Source organism: Prosopis cineraria, unplaced genomic scaffold, assembly GCF_029017545.1.
Source record: "Prosopis cineraria cultivar Desert tree isolate PC_DT_omini unplaced genomic scaffold, ASM2901754v1 PC9, whole genome shotgun sequence".
NCBI lineage: Eukaryota > Viridiplantae > Streptophyta > Magnoliopsida > Fabales > Fabaceae > Prosopis > Prosopis cineraria.
In genome coordinates, this window is record NW_026555340.1 from 18,315,680 (window position 1) to 18,336,703 (window position 21,024).

The following is a 21,024-nucleotide window of genomic DNA, read 5'->3' on the forward strand; positions in this document are numbered from 1 at the left end:
GAATTTTCTAATTTCATTATTATTTTAGGACAAGTGAAGTGATATAAAACACTCTTTGTGACTATCAAGCAAGCTGAACAAGCAACTAAATCAATTATATATAGCCAATGTCGCAACTGTTTGTCAAAATTTTAGGTGGGGTAACTACTGAATTTCTTAAAAAAGTTATTTTTCTAGGACAAAGCTCCAGTAATTTGTAACTGAGACACCAAATTTTGCAACTAATACTCAAAATTTTGGATCGAAGAACTATTAAATTCCTACAAGAGTTAAATCTTTTACGACATGGCTCCAGTAATTTGCAACTGAGACACTAAATTTTAGAACTTCTTTGAGAATAATTTATAACTTATACACAAAATTTTGGATCGAAGAACTATTAAATTCTTACAAGAGTTATTCTTTTAGGATAACATTTTAGTATTTTGCAATTGAGACACTAAATTTTGCAAGTTCCTTAGGAATAGTTTGCAACTAGTACTTGAAATTTTGGATCGAAGAACTATTAAATTCATAAAAAAGTTAAATATTTTAGGACAATGTTTCAGTAATTTACAACTGAGATACCAAATTCTGCAACTTTCTTAGGAACAATTTGCATTTGGTAGTCGATATGTTGGATCGAAGAACTATTAAATTCTTACAAGAGTTATTCTTTTAGGACAATATTCCATTAATTTGCAACTGAAACACCCAATTTTGTAACTTTCTTAGGAATAATTTGCAACTAGTACTTGAAATTTTGAATCAAAAAACTATTAAATTCGTAAAAAAGTTAAATTTTTTAGGACAACATTTCAGTAATTTACAACTAAGACACCAAATTTTGCAACTTCCTTAAGAAGCATTTGCAGCTGGTACTCGATATTTTGGATCGAGTAACTATTAAATTCTTTCAAGAGTTATTATTTTAGGACAATGTTCCAGTAATTTGCAATTGAGACACCAAGTTTTGCAACTTCCTTAGGAACAATTTGCAACTGGTATTTGAAACTTTGAATCAAAGAACTATTAGATTCTTACATGAGTTATTCTTTTAGGACAATGTTCCAGTATTTTGCAACTGAGACACCAAATTTTGCAATTGCATTAGGAATAATTTGCAACTTGTACATGAAATTTTGGATCAAAGAACTATTTGATTCTTGAACTTACAAACTTACCAAATTAAAATGTAATAATATATCACTTAGAAACAAGTTACTTTTGACATAAGTGATTTTTGCATCAGTGAGACAGTGAGAACGTTTCATCTTAAAATATGGATACTCGATGATAAATTCTTACACTTTCAGTTGCAAAATGTCGAATCTTCATGTCAAATTTTTAGAGACGTGAAATAAAAAAAAATGTTTCATGTTCAGTTGCAAAAAAGCGTTCCATCTTCTTCCTTACGAGAGTCGTTTTGCAAGAAATCTGACTTTAATGGAGTCAACTTTTTTGTTCAGATGCAGGGATTTGCAAAAAAAAAAAAGACATGTCTAAACACACCAGCCAAACAAACTCAGCAGAGAATAAAGCTTCCTTGAGTCAATAATTATAGGGGCATTTTCATCTTTTTTATCAAAACTCTGATTTGTGAAAAACAGTATGGGACTTTATTGGCCTTTTAAAATTACTTGGGACTTAACTGGTATAAAATTGATCTTTTGGGACTTGATTGTCATTTTCCCATAAAAATTTAATGATATGACTAATAAATAACACGGAACATATTATTCTTCTTTTCATTAAGTATGTATGAATATTTTGAACATTATATATTGACCTGTGTTTCAGAAGTATATTCAAATATTTCAAGCTGTTGAACTTGAGTGTCCTCATAGAAGATCAGAGCCTTCAAGAGCTGCAAAGTTCCACAAGGAGAGTGAATCACATCCAATCACCAAGTCAGATCTTTTGTTGAATCTGCAATATAATTTTCAATAAATCCTACGAACAGAGTTCAAGGGCAAAGAAAAACAAAACAAATTCAAAACTTTGAAAACTTATAAACAATAACGTCCTGTCACCTATTTCTTCTCTGATCTTAGTCAAATCTCCACTTGCCCAGGTGACAACAAACTTAAGCTTCTTGAAAACTTTCGATCTCATGTCCCAATCCTTGAATTAAAGCAATTCCAATGACATGTTTGAGATTCTCAAAACTTGGTTTAGATCAAATTTCTCATAAGTGATGATGTTAGGATAACAATAGCCTGAACATAGGGAGGGGAAAGCAAATAGACAAGAGTATGTTGGGATGTCAAGTGTGAGTTTACCTCGTTTGGTATAGGAAAAAAATTTCACATCAAATAAAGTTGAGTTAAAAAAGAAGTACATAAGTTGATAAGACATATAAACTTTCTGTAATTTTATGTTAAAATATGATATCATATTTATTTATATGTGTTTGCATTTAACCAAATGGCTTAAACTATAATTTCTATCATAAAAAAAAATGGCTTAAGCTACTTTTGTGAAATAAACTACTATCAAGTATTGAGGAGAAAAAAAAAAGGAAAAAAGAGAGAGAATGAATGGATGCATGAATGGAAGATAACAAAACGAGAGACAAAAAAAGGAAGAGAGAGGCGGAGGCGAAAACATTTATATATATATATATATATATATATTGAATTAGTCTGAGACCTCTTGAGACTAAAAAAGAACAAAAAAAAAAGAAAAAGAAAAGTAGTAGAAAAAATATTAGAGATAAAGAAATTAAAGAAGTCTCATATCTAGAAATTAGAAAATAAATTAAGAATATATAAAGTTTAAGGTATGTCTAATTACATGTCTTAAACTATTTTGATGAAATAAGATATCCTCAAATATACGTAATATAAAGAGTTTAGCACAACATAATAGTGGAATGACACCACCCATCTTTAAGTCAAGACTCAAATTAATGATGAACCATTTTCATTTATTATATATTAACTATGATGTCCAACTCTATCTAATGTGAGACATTGCACATCAACTAAAAGTCCACTCACACGTAAATAATGCAAGAGATGAAAATTGAAAGACTCACAGTTCAAATTTTTTATTAGCACAAGTAAGAAGAGCGAGGATTGCCCTGTAAGTGTAAAGTTCTCGCGGGGTAGTATACAAAGTTGGGACGTCTCTTTCGGTATAAGTTTTGAAATCAGCTCTCGTCTTCTCCAACATGATGATATATTCAATCAGTTTCAAAGTGTCTTCCACTGAGGTTCTGATGAGGTTTATGTGATCTTCATTAGACTCTCTATCTTCTTCCCCAAGCTTGAAGATGTGAAGGTCAACAAGGTTTTCATCTGTAGTTTTCATGAGAGAGAGAGACCATGTTTCTCCATAATCCAATGCAAAAGCTGACAAAGCTATCACTGCCTTGCGTCCCATGTATAGCTTCTTAGTTTCTCCAAAATACTAGCTATGGTTTAGTGTGCTGTAAATTTGTTAAAAGCCTTGCATGTCATTTGCAATCAAATCCGATGTTTGAGTACTATAAGATTTAAATATGGGAAAACACAATATCGGTCCCTATATAATTTGATTGGTTTCGCTTTTAATGCTTGTAGCATTTTTTCTAGTGTTTAAACCCTTACAGGGACTAAAAAAACTAAAACTATAAGACTTGAAAAACAAACATCACCTAATTTTTTTGAAACATTAGAGAACGAAAACATTAAAAGAAAAACTAAAAGAATTAAAAGCAAAACCCAATAACGCTATAGAGACTAATAATTATGTTTTTCCTTTAAAGATAAAAGTAATTAGCTTTATAATTAAAAGTCATTGGGAATTCATGTTATAGTATAATTTTTGAAACAATCAAGACTTTTAATTAATTTTAAGAAATAATATAATTTTTAGTCTCTAAATTTTCTTCCAATTATCAATTTAGTCCATGGACCCTGACTCAATACAACTTCATCCTTGTGATTCACTGAATTAAAGAATTATAAGGATTGAATTGCATTGATTCAAGAAATTATAAGAGCTGAGTTGTTCCAAATTTAAAAACTAACAGAATTGAGCTTTTGAGTTAAAATTCAAAGACTAAATTAATAATTGAGAAAAAATTCAAGGGACAAAAAATACATTTTCCCGAATTTTAACCATCTCTCTTAATTCCTAAATTATAGTTTATAACCAATCATAAGGGAGGATAGTAATGAATTGTTCATTTTGATCAACATTTTAAATGGCATGTCAATACAATTGCAGTGACTAAAATTAAACCTTTGACTTTTGTGTTTGGTTTCATGTCAATATAATATACTAAAATCATAGTTTTCGTGTGGAAGCAAATAAACTACCTAATGATTCCAACAAAACTACATTGCTATGTATGATTTTGATTAAACACATACAATATAACAATGATGAGTATGCATATGTGCAACCAATACTACCTGATGAGTTTATCGTACTATTATTAGCTCTTTATAATACCGCAGTCACTAAAATATTTTTATTTTTATATACGTTTGGTTTCAATTATATTAAAACCATGGTTTTGGTGGAAGCAGATAATTATCTCCTGATTCCATCAAACTATATTTTTGACTTTTAATGGTTTCCGACATGATCAAACTAAATACATACGAAATCACGATGAGAACATACATATGTGGAGCCAATATATATAATAATAAAAATGACATATAAAATGAAAAAGATGGGGAAATTAGTGAACTCCGAAGAAGGAAACAGCAATAAATATATGAACGACCTCACAGGCAATTTCTTTGAGTGTAGAGAAAGGTGGCATATAATCAGATGTGTCTTCCACAAGTTCAGCATTCTGGGGATGCTGTGAAAGAGAACAAAGAAACATATATATATATATATATATATATATTACAAAAGTGCCACTCATTTTCTTCAAAATATTGCACCAAGAATTAATTCTACTAATTAAAAAAAGGATTCAAGTTAATTATACTCTCTCCTTTCATATATTACAAGATATTTTTAACTAATTTATACTCTCAATGAGGGTTAATTAATGACATATTTAAAACTACACATTCTTTTCATGTTTATTCTTATTAAATAAGTTTGAACCAATAAGAAAACCTATTAAATATTCCTCTAATTAAGTGTTTTTTTTTTGGGAAAATTGTATTATTTACACTTTACAAGATTCAAGATGCTTTATATTTTTTTAACATGATAGTCTCTTAGATTCCTATTGTAAGACACCTCTAACCACTTCGTTGAAATCAATGAGAGGTTGTAAGTCATTAATTTTGTATAAAAATATAAGAAGCTTTTGACTATAATTTGCATATCAATAAAATTCTTATCCCCATGAGAATATATATATATTATGTTTCCCTTTTATAAATTATAAAAACAAGAATCTAGGCTAATAAATACACAGGTAAAATGAGAAAAAAAAGTTTTTACAAACACTCATGGCTTATATATTTTGGATCAAGATTAGTAAGGAGAAAATTCTTATATTATAGATTGGATAGAGTAAGTGTCTAATTTACCCATATTTAACTGAAAAACCTTCAAATTTGTATTACATTATCTTCATAATTAATGACTGTAAATAAAAATAATATTACAACGACATTCAAACTGTACTATTCTTTAAAATCAAACTGGACTGACCAATTCAATTGATCAAGCTGAAAACTAACTCTTGGTCTAGTTTAGTTGACACCTCAAAACTAGCCATTAGAAAACTAGTCAACAACTAATAAAACTAGTCAATAACAGGTAAAACTAGTTGAAAACCATACTGTTTCCCTTAAAAAAAAACCAAACTAGAATTAAAATTAAAATATTAAAAACTTTGGGGCATGAACAGTGATTTTTATAAAATGAAGCTCAACCTCCCCCGCTCACCTGCTAGCGTCTCCACCCCCTTATTTTTATAATTTTTTTTTTAAAAAATACATATTTAAATGTATTTCTAACTGTATACTTTCTATTATTTATGTATATTTTTTTGTTTAAACTTGATTTTTTAATTAGCTTAAACATTGTGCCATCAAAATATGTCTAACATTTTATCATTTGATTAACATCTTTCTTGATTTTTAAATGGAAAGCTTCATTTATAATTAATATTAATCATGTAATCATCAATAATAAATTACATTACAAGAATTTATAATTTTTAAAAAAATACATATTTAAATGTATTTCTTATTTAATTATGATATATAAATTAAAAATATATTAATTGAATGTTAACCAGTTTAACCATGGTTAGACCAATATACCATGAACATGTGCTTAGTTTGGTTCAAAAATTCAGCTTTTAAAACATTACTAATTACTAATACTAACATATAATAAGAATGGATCATCTATCTCTCTTAAAATGTGCCTTATAATAAATAAATAAACAAATAAATAGGGGAGAGAAAACTTAAGAAAAAGTTTCTTATAATGCTGAACACTGGTGAACGTACGGAAGAGGACAATGTTTTACCTTGATGTTACTGATATTAACAGAGCTCTTGACAACGTTGGAGACAGCGTTAGAAAGTTGTTCGACGTCACACTCGGCGGCGCTGGCGTCATGGATTCCAATGATGAGTTTGGAGTTCTCCTCGTCGGGTTTCATAAATGGGCTCACCTCTGAGGTGGTGGTGGTTGTTGCTGCTGCTGCTGATGAAGATAATTCCGACCTGCTCGCAGGGAGGAAAGGGATCGAAGAAAATGCTTGAAGCTGATCCATCACTTTCTCACTGATTTTTCAAAAGCAAAATGACCTCGAGATGATGATGATGATGATGAGTGTGTTTGCTTGCCGCCTCACATCCATGACTTATTTATAGGGATCATCATCTTCAGTGTTCATCTAGTGGTGTGCTCCACTTTGATGAGATCTGAGCTATTCTGTTCGGTTATTTTAAACACTCCGGGATTTAAAGCTTTTAACTTATATACCTTTTGGACCACATTATTAATGCAAAACATTAGTAACTAGCTTGCGGTTTTAGAAAAAATTTGTCGTAACCTTAATCCCACAAAAAATTTTAAATCTCTTTAATCGTACTCTCATTAAATACTTTATATGAGTGCCTAGTGAGTAATAAAATAATTATCTTGATAATGAGCAATAAAAAGTTATTAAAATTACAATTTATCATTATTTTTAAAAAAAGAGTAAAAAATGAAGTAAGAGTATGCTTGAAAAATAGTTATAAAAATTACACAGTGCTTATATTTGAAGCAAACAAGACTTTTAAAAAGATATTTTATATTATGATCTAGAGGAAGTAATTTTTTAAAAATAAATTATTTTTTGGAAAATGTTAATTAAGAGACTATCTTTATTTTTATAATGTATTTTCCAAAAATAAAAACTTATGATAATCATAAAATTTTTTCATAATAAATCTGGGCTGCCAAAAGTAAATTTGGACCATCAATTTATATAAATTATAAAAAAATTTATTATTAAATCTGGACTATTTAAAGTGAATCTAAACAATCAATTTATAAAAATTATAAAAATAATTAATATTAAATATGAACTGTCCAAATTAAACTCAGATTCAGTCTGGACTACCTAGATTGATAAAAGTAGGTTTATTAAGAAAATTTATAAATTTTTATTTTGGTAAATATATAATAAAAAAATCTTCTAACTGACATTTCTCAAAAATGATCTTTATGTAAAAAAAATTTACAATTCAAAAGCTCTAAATCTGAATTATCCAAATTTTGGATAGCCCATGTCCCATCAAGAGTAGGTGCTGGTCACCTAATGAGCACTATACAATCCTGAAAAATATAAACAATCATCATTAGGTAATTGGGAATACTCCCTCCATAGCCACCATTTTATACTATTTTTATACTAATTTGATTTTCTCTATTTTAAGATGTTTCGAAAAAAAAAAGATTCATTAATATATGAAACTTATTCTAAAAGTATCCCTGGTTATTTCATTCCTTAAATATATTTCTTTCTATCTATCCCTTATCCCATGAAAGGAATTTTTTTAAGTTTATATTTCTTTTTGGAAAAAAAGTAAAACTCTAAACTACATTTAATTAATTAATTTCTTTGATATTAGTAATTTTATTAAAAAAATATATTATCAAATGGAGCGGAGGAAGTATAAAAGTGACCGAAGTGTGAAGTTAAGAGTAAAACTATTATCTAAAACAGAAAGAAAAAGTCATATTGTAAAAATCCATATTATATTAATAAGCCTAAAACTAGCTTTTTCCAAAATAAATAAATAAATTATCATCTTTAGCTAAATGAAAATACAAAGTAATAGAAGTGTGAAATTAGGGTAAAACTATCCCTAAAATAGAAAGTGAAAGTCTCGTATAAAACTGTGCCCATATGAAACCTAAAACTAGCTTACGTTGAAGACTATTACCTAAAATACAAAGTAATACCTTACGTTAAAAAAATTATAAATAATCAATAATAATAAAAAATGAATATAAAGATAAGAGTAGAATTATTGGCTTGAGAAAAAAGCTAATGGTGAAACTATATTTTCCTATTATTCATAAGCCTTAAAATGCACGGCTCGTGCAAAGCATTGTCGACAACAAGCTCGTGGAAGCCTATAGGCAACTAATAAGGCTGCTATTTATACCTCATCCATTTTACTGCAACTTGATATAAGTTCTTTTCCTTTTTTTATTTTTATTGGAAGTTCTATATATTTTTCATATTGCAATTTTCGATGAAGAAACCTGAAGAGAAGAATGTGTTTTCTCAGCCACTATATATCTCTTCATCTTGAATCTGGTTAGATATTAAATAATTTTTTCTTTTCTTTTTGTATTGTTTTATTTTATTTTATTAATTTAAATTTGATTTCTTCAAAAACAAAAGTTCAAATGCAAACAGTCTCCATGATTTTAAAATTTTTAAAAATTAAAAAATATGATGATTATTAGTGAATCTAAACAAATAATAGCATGCCCAAGTTATCATTTCCTATATTAATTAGCTGATTGCGTGATTAAGGGGGAAAAAAGAAAGAGAGTAATTACGACTACAAAGTTAAACAATTAATGTTTCTTTTTTTTCTATTTTTCTATATTGCACAATTGTATTGCTTGTTTGCTAGAGGCCCATTTGTCTTATCTACTGATCATTCTTTTATTTGCTACCTAATTGAAATTGAGAAGACCTTGATCTTGATTTTTGAATCTAAAAAACATTAAAAAATTTTTGGAGAATGAATTGAATATTTTTTTTCTAATAATCTAGAAAATTAATTGTCAAAACCTCTCCTTACACACTTTCACTATCAAATTGGAAGCGGTATGGTTCAAACAAAACAAAAATTTAAGCCCATAAATTAAAATTTACAAATCAATCATCGGGTCATTGCTCAATTGTCTAGTCCAAAAATTTTACCAAACTTCAATAAATGATAACTAAACCTAGAAAATTCATATCAATATGATCTAAAATTATATTTAAATCTTATGAATTCCTTTACATGATAAAAGTACACTTTTAATCTTATTTGTACCAAATAGTATAGCTTATTTGTTTCCCAAAACTGCTCTATTTCTGAAACTGGTTATGTTCCTTAACTTTAAAAATCCATAACTAATTCTACAAAACTGATATTGATCTTATTCTTGGCTCATTATAAACCTTGATGAGTTCTCTACAAAATAAAAGTAAGAAACAAAACTCTAATTGGGCCAACTGATACAGTTAATACATTCCTTTAAGTTGCTTTGTTTTCATGACAAATTCTGACCCTTCACTTAGAAAAATAATTAACGCAAGCTACAGAGCTCCCATTGATTCGGTTTTGAGCTTTCCGAAAGCTTAATATGTCTAGATTATGCATACAAATTATTAGAGTCGACAGAGTCTATATATTATAAACATTTTAATGAAACAATAATAGTCCTCTAGAAAATCCTGCCCCAGGATAGCATGATACTTACATGGTTAAATCATAGCATCAATAAATTTCTGAAGCTTCAACTCATGCTTTATCAGTCTAGACATATCAGAGATGCATAATGTTTTTTTTTTTTTCCATGACAAAGACGAAACCAAGGCTAAACTAGCCTGCATCCTTACAGTAGTGCATAATGTCCCTAGCCATAATAGCTTGGAGCTCCATAGGAGCTTGCTTAAAGAAAGTGATCCCCGTGGGAGAGTTTAGGCCAATTTTCGCAAGGTAATTAGCAGCATGATTCAGATTTCTGCTAATGCGATTCAATCGAACAAACCAGTCACGTTGCATTATAGCCTTCAGCTCCATAACCAAGCCATAGGCCCTATGTTCCTCATTGCAGCCATTAGAGATCATGTCCACCACCTCAGTCGAGTCAGTTTCTGGAATTACTTTCTTGAAACCTGCATCCCACGTCAATTTCAAGCCATGAATACAAGCCCACAGCTCAGCAATGAGGCTATTCCCATCATCAAGTTTGCAAGCAAATCCATGTAATAACGCGCCAAGATTGTTTCGTAGAAGGCCACCACATGCTGTACTCGAGCTATCATAGCTAAATATCCCATATATGTATTATATATATATATATATATTTTCAAACACATCCTAAAATTTTAAAAATTATTGTGTTTACTATATCATGTTGTATTGTATCTAATACACATAGTGCTTCAGAGCTTTATACATACAATAATAAAAGCTATATTCCTTTCATTAAAAAATATGAAGCATTTTTAATTAAATCTCACCCTAAATAAAGTAGTTACTTGTTTTTAATCTAATATTATTTTTCTATATTTACCCCTATGTGAGGGTATTTTACTTTAAAATAAATATAAAGTGATTATTTAATAGGAATACTTTTAAAAAAATAATAATTAAAGCTTAAAATACTAAAAATATTTTATATAGTTTTTTAATATTCAATCTTTTTAAAAAATACTTTATATTTTTACTTGAATGTAGGGAGTATGTCTTTATATTAAATTGCCAATAAAGTGACATGTGAATTGATATCAGAATGACAGAGATTACGTCATTATCTGCGGATGCATCCACCACGCTTATGCCAATAAATTTGACGGTGGTTGGTCGGACAAAATCACTGATCTGTTAGAGAAGATAGAAAAGGACAAGACCATAAGCTCAAGTGGTTTTGCCATAAGCTGAGGGTTCGACATTAAAATGGCTGATTCTGGTGAGAGTGTTTATCAAACCCTCTACGAGTTCGAGTCATGGAAACAAAACATCGTTAAATATGGCTTCGACGGGGCTTTTAAGAAAATCACTATTTCAATGTGTTCCCAACTGAATTGAATTGTTTACATTTGGATCTAAAGGCTAATATGAGTGATGTTTTGATTCCTTTAGAATGTGTGAGATGCCAATGTGAGATGGAGATTCAGTTAGTGAGATACGTGTGTCGTCATGGACACCATGGCCATGCAAAATCTGGTCCTCGCCATGCACGAGTCGTTTAGTGTTCATCAGATTCGGTTAGAAACGTACGTCGTCGTTTTGGCTGATGGAGTTGCTCGTCAGATTTGAATAAAGAATGGAGGAAATGTTGTCTTCATGAATTATTAGTTTAGTGTTCATTGCTATGTCTTTAGTAAAGCTTTTCCATAGGGGGTTTTTTTTATTATAATAATAATGAAGGCTTCACGCTGTAAGTCTGCTTAATTTTTGTGTACATGTGTGGTTGTGGATTTTCGTTGACATGTTGACTGTAAATTGAAATATGGAGGTTTTGTCATGGATCAATTGACTTGATTTGACACAAGCAGCGAAATTTGGGTATGCTTTCATTTGGGATATTATCCTTCAAATTCTTTTCTATTGTTTTTTCTCTGACACTAATTGCTACTTGGGTCAAACCTCTCTCTCTCTCTCTCTATATATATATATATATACATATACACACACATATATATATTGGGTTATCATGTGAAAATTACAACACCAACTTGGGAAGCAAAGATATTTACCTGTTCTAATTAATTATTTTCAAACCATTGTCAAACTTGGCCTGTTATGGGTCCAAATTTACTCTCTCAACTACAATATAGGTCATTGTTAATTAATTCATGTTTCTCACAAAATGTTTTTTCAAATCTTGATTTTTTTAAAAAAAATTATATTTTCTAATCATGCCCTTGAGTGGAATAAATATAACATTTGATTTATTCAAAAAGCTCTCATTAGTTACTCCCTCCGTTAAAAAATGTATGGCATTTTTAATCTTTTGAGGTGTAATCATTGTTTTGTTTTTCAAAAGTGTCCCTATTGATAGTGACTTTATATTTATTATGGAATATTTAATAGGGGTAAATATGAAAAGATAAGGTTAGTTTGAAAGTAGAAAACTACTTTATTAGGAGATGAGATTCAATTAAAAATATATTACATTTTTTAATGAAGGGAGTATTTAATAAAGTAAAGGTGTAATTCAAAAATATATATACATCTATCCATGATTGTCTTATATCCTAAACCAAGCAAAATTTAAACTAAATATTGTAGTCCAAGAGGAAATATATTCTTTTGTAATATATATATATATATTGCGTTCCTTTATTTTAAAAAAATTAACCATCCACACAAGATTTTATTAAGAAAGTATGGTCCCATACATAACATATCCATATTTAATAATTAATTATTTATCATGACTCAAATGGTCTACCACACTAAATATATATTAAATTTTGCATTTGGCTCTCTAACTTTATATAAGGTTTTAGTTTAGTTCCTTAATTTAATAAAATATTTTTTCAGTTTTCAAACCCTAACTGTGTCAACACTTGAGAATATTTTATGAATATTTAAAAGTTTACTATAGGAATTTATTGTTGATGTAATCAATAGTATTAGGATTAAATGACTAAAAAGACACTATATAATTTAAATGACCAAAACAAAACTTTATGTAAAGTTTAAGGACTAAATGTGCACTTTAGTCCTAAACATATAATATAAAGTTTGATTAGCCATACTATTCATAACTTTTGATTTGAATAACATGAATTTCATAGATTTTATACATTGATATTAGCGTAGTGATTAACATGCGTATTGTTGAAATTAAATATGAAACGTTGCCTGCCAATACATTGGGTATTGCTACTGAATAACAATCTTATGCAGTAGGTCACTCATTAATCATTTATTAATGAAGGATACATTATTATGCATATCCAAAGCCTCACAAGTAACAGCAACACAATAAAATCATACAATAGAAGATACGAGACACACAGAATCACACAGGGTGATGAAGTAGCATCACATGCACAACAACAAACTAATTAAGGTGCATTAATAATCACACACATGAGTTTATTTATGATGTATAGCCATTCTTCTTCATGCTTGGTTCACATCACTTGCTTGTCCATGGCAGCATTTGTACTTGACAACGTCAATCACCATACTAAGATGACAAGATGGCTCGGAGCAAGCCATGGAAATCGGAATCCTTGAGTTAACATTGCTCAGCTCAATCTCATGGCAAGGAGAACCAGCTGATTCCACCTTCGTAGTTTTGTAGTAATCTACAAACTCTTGTTTCTGGTCACTCACTTTCCACCCTTTGAATATTTGTAATGCCTCAATCATCACATTGTAATCGCCTTTTATTAAAGATAAACAAGTTAAAGAAGTCCGACATCTAAAAATTAAAAGATAGATTAGAAATATATAAAGCTAAAGATGTTTCTAACAAAATAACTTCAGCTAGTTTGCTGAAGTAGCTAGACTACTTTCAACGATACTTTATATAAAAGAATTTAACACTTGTGACTATATATGGGTTTTCATAACTAACCCAGAATAATTACTTCAACAAAGTTCTTTTAATCATTTTGATTTATGTTTGGATCAAGTTTTATTTTTTTAGATATTTTCATAATCAATATATATATATATATGAAAAATTCCTATTAGTTTTTAACTATTAATTGGTATTTTCAATGAAAAAAATCTCTTGAGAACAAAAGAATATTTTTAATAATTATTTAGCACATTTAACTATTCAAAACTAACATATTATCCTTACAACACTTGATTATAAATTGATAAATTATCATAAAAGATTATAAGAGAAAATGTAACTAATTGTAACATATTTTTAACAACTAATTTATAGATAAATAATTGCAAGAAAGAGAAAGAAATTAGACAAATTTATAAACATATGTAAAATAGATATAACAAGACTTGGTTTGATTTGAATCAAGTTTTAAAAGACAAAAACTTAAGTCAAACCAAACCGATTAGTTTTGCTAAAAGAAAACTAAACCAGACCTTTATTATGATCAATTTTGGTCGATTTATATGTTGCTTTGGTTGAGTGTTAATATATAATCAGTTTAGATCAGTTTTGAACATCCTCACCTAGGACCAAAACTTTCTTGCCTTGGCTTAGAATTGCCCATCCCTTGAGATTCTCGAAGGACAATACTGTTCGAATGTCTCTGAGAATGCTGTCATGCTCATAGTTCTCCCTCTGAACTCTGCTCAAGAACAAGATGTTGATGCTCTTCCAAAACTCTGATATTTCATTCCCACAAGCCTTTTGCAGGTTGAAATCTTTAACACCAATGGAAGCCTTTTTTATGCCATTTATTAGTGAATCAAACTTTTGAATAATAGTAGTGTCTGTCCCTCCATAGATGAGGATGTAATTGTTTTTCTCATCAATCAGCTGGTTGGGTGATATATAAGATAGAATTGGTCAGCTAGTAGGAAAAAGTCATGAAATTAAAAACCAGATTTTGATGATTATAACAAGGTTTCATATATATATATATATATATAGATGGACATGCCAAAAGACGGATGGTCCTAGTAAAGAAGCAGCTACGATTGTTTAAACATGATGTCTCAATTTTGAGTTTGTGTGTGTACGAAAAATGCACATGGGAGAGCTACTCCTAATTAGATTTGACAATACTTGAATATGACCTGTTTAGATAGCCATATTAAAAAAAAACACACACACAAGCCCTCTCTAGATGCAAGAAAATTCAAGTAGAGCTCACAAATCCTTCTCTCTCCACCTAGACAGAGAATCCAAGTCCTTGTATGGACATGATGGTACAAAGAAAGATATTACTACTTAGAAACTGTGGGAGAACAAATGGATAATGAGGAGTGGAGGACACCATATTTTATATTAAGGACTAGAGGGAGTAAGTTAAGAATTGAGAATGAATATCTAGAAATAATGTGGTGAAGAATAAATAGGCAAAAAATAATGAAAGAATATTACATTTTAACTCAAAATCTCAAAGCTTTCAAATTTATGGATCCTTCTACTTTATTATAAACTATAGTTAATTAAGCCATGTTAAATTGTTTAAGTGCAATTGAACCTTAGTCGATGTGAAAAGTCCCGCATCAGATAAAGTTGGGCTTAATTAACATGTATATAATAATAGAGTATAAGAACCCATAAATTTAAATGTTTTGAGGTTTTGAATTAAGATGTGATGTTACCCCACAAGCTATTACAAAATACTAGCCTCTCACCTTTGATTTTGTGACCTGCTTATATGCTGTGGTTATAGGCTTCCAAAACCACTTCCAATTTTGGAAGAGCTTGTCTTCTGTCTCAGTTCGAAATGGAAAAGCTTCCATCTTCCATGTGGATATCATATACAGTGCATTCATGTGGACTACTTCACCTCTTGTGTTGACCACCACCACCATAGGCTTTCCCATGTAATGCCACTCAGTTTCCATTAGCTTTCGACCTTTTATCTCAAACAGATCTTGTAGCACGTACCATGCCATCTTTGATCTTCTTTCATTGAACTCCTTCTTCTCTGCTTCATCGTACTTGTTTCCCATTGGAATCCACAGAATTTGATAGTTCTTTATTTTTAATTCACCATGGATTGATGTTAGAACTGAGATATGTTCCTCGATGTTATAAAGGCCAGAAATGAACAACAAAAGATTCTTTCGCTTTAGCTCATTCGCACCAACCGGCTTGGCCTATAAAAAGAGCAATCCAAAATTTCAAGTACTATAATATTCAAATTACCCAAGTATGTCACATGTATATTTCTCGCCGGTTCTATTCATAAATCACTTCTAGCATATTATAGTAAAATCAAGAAAATATCTTAAAAGTTATAAATTGATTGGTCTAAAAATTTAATAATATACATATTTTAATAACACATTCTTTCTATTTATAAATATAAGAAAAGTTTTCATACGGTTTTTTTTTTTTTACACACCATACAACAATGTTCAAGAAGTATTTATGACATCTTTCCTTAATTACCCTGTATTAAAGGATAGTATCATTAAACTAGGGAAAAAATTAAGGATTAATCATAAGGACATTTTAGTCCAAACATTTTAATTTTAGATAAATTATTTGGATTAACCAACTTTCTTAATTTTTATAAGTTGGTTAAAATTTCTTCATATTTGAAAATGGACGGAATATTTACTCTTACTAACATTTAGTGGGGGTAAAAATAAAAACTTGTGATAAAAATTTAATAACGTGATTTATAAAATAAACAAGACAAAAAAAAATTCTCTCTACTTTATAAATAAGATTAAAGAGAGTATATATAAATGTTTTCAACATTATATATCGACCTGTGTTTCAGAAGTATACTCAAATATTTCAAGTTGTTGAACTTGAGTGTCCTCATGGAAGATAAGAGCCTTCAAGAGCTGCAAAATTCCAGAAGGAGAGTTAATCACCTCCAATCGCCAAGTCAGATCTCTTGTTGAAGCTGCAATAATAATATTCAATGAATCCAATGAACAGAGTTTAAAAAAAACAAAAAGAAATAGATTCAAAACTTTAAAAATTTATAAACAATAATGTCTTGTCACCTATTTCTTCTCTAATCCTAGTCAAATCTCCATTCACACGCGTGACAGCAAACTTGAGCATTTTGAAAACTTCCGATCTCATGTCCCAGTCCCTGAATCAAAGCAATCCCAATTACATGTTTGAGATCTCAAAACTTGGTTTAGATCAAACTTTTCATTAAGTGATGATGCTAGGAATGAGAAGCAACTACCTCGGAAATAAGAAGAGAGAACAAATAAGCAAAAGTATGCTGGGATGTTAAAGTCCTACATTGAATAGAGTTGAGTTGAAGAAGAGGTATATAAATGGAAAAAATCCATAAATTTAGTGTCTTAAAACTTTGAGTTAAAATTTGATATCATATTTATGTGTATTTTCTTAGAATTGTTGGCCTACTATAAATTTATGTTCTCCCCACAACCAAGATGCTCTCATAGGCCCAAGAGTAGTGGAAGGATCAAGATGTTCTGCGGACTAGACCCAAGAGTAGTAGAAGGGCACCACTTTTTAACCCCAACCAAGATGCTCCCCCGGCCTAATAAGGTTTAGAGAAGACATCATATTTTAACTTCGAACTCAAGTTTATGATGGATACTGTTCCTTTCTTATATATTAATTATTAAACCCAATTTTAATCAATACAAAACATTTCACTTTGACTAAAGTCCAACCACACATAAACAGCATGACAGATGAAAATTGAAAGACTCACAGTTCAAACTTTTGATTGGCACAAGCAAGAAGAGCGAGGATTGCCCAGTAAGTGTAAAGTTCTCGAGGGGTAGCTTGCAGAGTTGGGACGTTCCTTCTGACACAAATTTTGAGATCAGCTCTCGTCTTCTCCAACTCGATGATATATTCAATCAGTTTCAGAGTATCTTCCACTGAGGTTCTGATGAGGTTTATGTGATCTTCATTAGACTCTTCTTCTTCTCCCAGCTTGAAGATGTGAAGCTTAACAGTGTTTTTATCTGCAAGTTTCATGTGAGAGAGACGCCATGTTTCCCCATAGTCCAATGCAAAAGCTGACAAAGCTATCACTGCCTTGGCGTCCCATGTATAGCTTCTTAGTTTCTCCAGAATGGCAACGATTGTTTGGTGTGCTGTAGATTTGTTAAAATGCTTGCATGTCATCTGCAACCAAATCCGATACTTGACTTTAAGATTTAAAGGTGAAAAAACACAATCATCAGTCTCTATAGTTTTATTGAGTTTTGCTTTTAATCTTTATAGGTTTAATAATAATCAATCATAACTCATGATTCGTTTAAAACTATCTTGTAAATAAGATCGAGGAAGTATTTTCTATTGATGATGAGTAACATTAGGAAGAATAACAATAAAATCCTCAAAGAATAAATTAGCAATGACATGTAAAATGACTCAAAGAATAAATTAGCAATGACATGTAAAATGAAAACATAGGGAAGATAATGAACTCTGAACGAGGAAATTAAACAAGAAATATATGAACGACCTCACAGGCAATTTCTTTGAGGGTAGTGAAAGGTGGCATAAAATCGCATGTGTCTTCCACAAGCTCAGCATTCTTGGGACGCTGTGTGAAAGAGAACAAAGAAACGTAAATTACGTTATAAATAAATAAAACGAACCACTAAATCTCTTCCAAATATATATTAATCACATCAAGAATTAATTAGTATAATAAATAAGAAAAACTCAATTCTTTATAAATACTCGATTGTTTATATTTTGAACCAAAATTAGTTAGAAAAAATGTTTATATTTTAGACTGGAGGGAGTAAATTTCTGATTTTCCCATATTTAACTGAAAAATTTTTAAATTTGCATCACATTGTTCTCTCTTCTAATTAAGATGTGGCTTACAATAAATATGGGAGAGAAAAATTGAGACAAAGTTTCTTATAATGCTGAACAATGGTGAACGTACGGAAGAGGACGATTTGTTTACCTCGAGGTTACTGATATTAACAGAGCTCTTGATAACGTTGGACACAGCGTTGAAAAGTTGTTCCACGTCGCACTTGGCGCCGATGGCGTCATGGATTCCGATGATGAGTTCGGAGATCTTTTCATCGGGTGCCGTAAATGGGTTCTCCTCCGAGGTTGTTTCTGTAGAGTCGAAAGGGATTATCGAAGAACTTGCTTGAAGCTGATCCATCACTTTCTCACTGGTTTTCCAAAAGCAGAAAGACCAACGAGATGATGAAGAGTGTGTTTGCCTGACGCCTCACACCTATTACTTATTTATAGGGACCATCATGTTCTGTGCTCATCATCACGTGTTACTCCACTTTATTAGATGTCATCCATTCGGATTTATTTTAAAATTTTTAACTTATATATATTTTTTGGACTACAATATATAAAACATCCTTAATTACTCTTTATGTCTCAATTTATAAAATATTTTTAAATAAGATTACACATGCTAACAAAACTCATTAAATACACTTACAATCTTTTATGAAAAAAAAATACAAACTTTTAAAAATGTCCTTCGTTTAATATTCTCTTTGTAGAATATTAAAGAGAAAGAATATATAAGAAGGGTAATATTAGAAAAGAATCATTAGTGAACCCTTTTTTTTATATAATTAAAGTCTTTTATATTTTGAGATGTCAAATCTTCCTCGAGAGTATCTTATAATTTGGGACGAAAGGAGTAATTCACAATACTAAAAAATTTAGTCGAAACTTTCATCTCTTAAAATTTTTTATATCTTTTCAATTATATTCTTGTTAAATAAAGCTTCTTAATAATGATAATTAAAATTTTAATGCACTATTTTTAAAAAAAAAGAATAATAGATGAAGTAAGGATATTGTTAAAAAACAGTTACTCCCCCTATTCAAAAATATAAGCATTTTTTGAAAAGTTAAATGTTAAAAAATGTAAGACATTTTTAGTCTTTTAAGGTATAATTATTATTCTTTTTTAAAAAGTAACCCCTTTGAATAAATCACTTTATATTTATCTTAGGGTGAAACACCTTATTAAATAGAGATAAATATAAAAAATTAGAGTTAATTTGAAGATAAGTAACTACTTTATTGGGGATGAGATTAGATTAAAAAATAAAAATACCTTACATTTTGGAGTAGAGGGAGTATGAAAACTCTATCTTATATTTTGGATCAAATAAAACTTTTTAAATATACTATGTATTATGATCCAGAGGGAGTAATTTTTTAAAAAACAATTATTTTTTAAGAAGTGCTAATTAGGAGATTATCTTAATTTTTTTACACTGTAGTTACCAAAAAATATAAAAATTATAAATTTTTTTAATATTAATTAAATCTAAACTACCAAAAATAAATCTAGACAGTGATCTATTTATAAAAAATTATAAAATATTTTAATATTAAATTCAGACTATTCAAAGTAAATCTTGGCAATCAATTTATAAAGATTATAAAAGTTTCTAATAGTAAATTTGGACCATCTAGATTAAATATAGATTGATTGGTAAAAGTAGATTTATTAAAAAATTTATAATTTTTATAATTTTTTATTTTGATAAATACAGTATAAAAAAAATCTCTAACTGATCCTTCTCAAAAAAAAAAGCTTTATTATAAAATTATAAACTAAAAAGCTTTAAATCTATATTATTCAAATTAAATTGGAATAACCTTATATCTCATCAGAAGTGGATGCTCGTCACCCTATTGAGCACTGTAAAGTCCAAAAATTGAAAACAATCTATGGAAATACTCCCTCCATAGCCCCATTTTATAATATGATTTTTTATAGCAATTTGATGTTCCATATTATAAAATGTTTCGAGCAAAATAATGATTCATTAATTAAACTTATTTTAAAGTTATCCCCAGTAGTTTTACTTTTAAAATATATTTCTTTCTATCTCTCATTCAATGAAAGGGAATTTTTGAAGATTATATTTCCTTTTGAAAAAAAGTTAAAATTCTAAACTATATTTAATTGACTTCTTTGATATTGATAATTTTATTAAAAAATATATTATCAAATGGGGTGGAGGAAGTATAAAAGTGAAAGAAGTGTGAAGTTAAGAGTAAAACTATTATCTGAAACAGAAAGAAAAAGTCATGTGTAAAAATCCATATTATATTAACCCTAAAACTAGCTTTCACCGAAAACAAACAAATAAATAAATTATCAACTTTAGTTAAATGAAAATACTACCCATATGAAGCTTAAAACTAGGTTGAAATCTATTACCTAAAATATATACAAAGTAAAAGTTTAAATATATTTTCCAATTATTTGTAAGCCTAAAAATGCAAGGCCCATGTTTTCTCAGCTATCTGATC

General features: G+C 29.4%; 1 protein-coding gene across 1 annotated transcript; it reads right to left on the reverse strand.

Annotated features, from left to right (window-relative positions):
* Positions 1-13,045: 13,045 nt before the first annotated feature.
* Positions 13,046-18,921, reverse strand: LOC129320997 (protein SIEVE ELEMENT OCCLUSION B-like). Its single transcript, XM_054966719.1, has 8 exons — positions 18,677-18,921; positions 18,221-18,301; positions 17,456-17,877; positions 16,764-16,855; positions 16,521-16,660; positions 15,432-15,899; positions 14,295-14,604; positions 13,046-13,531 (listed from the first exon to the last, which is right to left on the reverse strand). The coding sequence occupies exons 1-8, from the start codon at positions 18,884-18,886 to the stop codon at positions 13,266-13,268; spliced, it is 1,989 nt and encodes a 662-aa protein (XP_054822694.1). The 5' UTR covers positions 18,887-18,921; the 3' UTR covers positions 13,046-13,265.
* Between the last annotated feature and the right edge of the window lie 2,103 nt (positions 18,922-21,024).

Coding starts and splice junctions, on each gene's coding strand:
- LOC129320997 (XM_054966719.1), bottom strand. CDS start 18,886: ATGGATCAGCTTCAAGCAAGTTCTTCGATAATCCCTTTCGACTCTACA. Junction 18,302..18,676: donor TTAATATCAGTAACCTCGAG/GTAAACAAATCG, acceptor TCTTTCACACAG/CGTCCCAAGAATGCTGAGCT. Junction 17,878..18,220: donor TCAAAGAAATTGCCTGTGAG/GTCGTTCATATA, acceptor ATTTGGTTGCAG/ATGACATGCAAGCATTTTAA.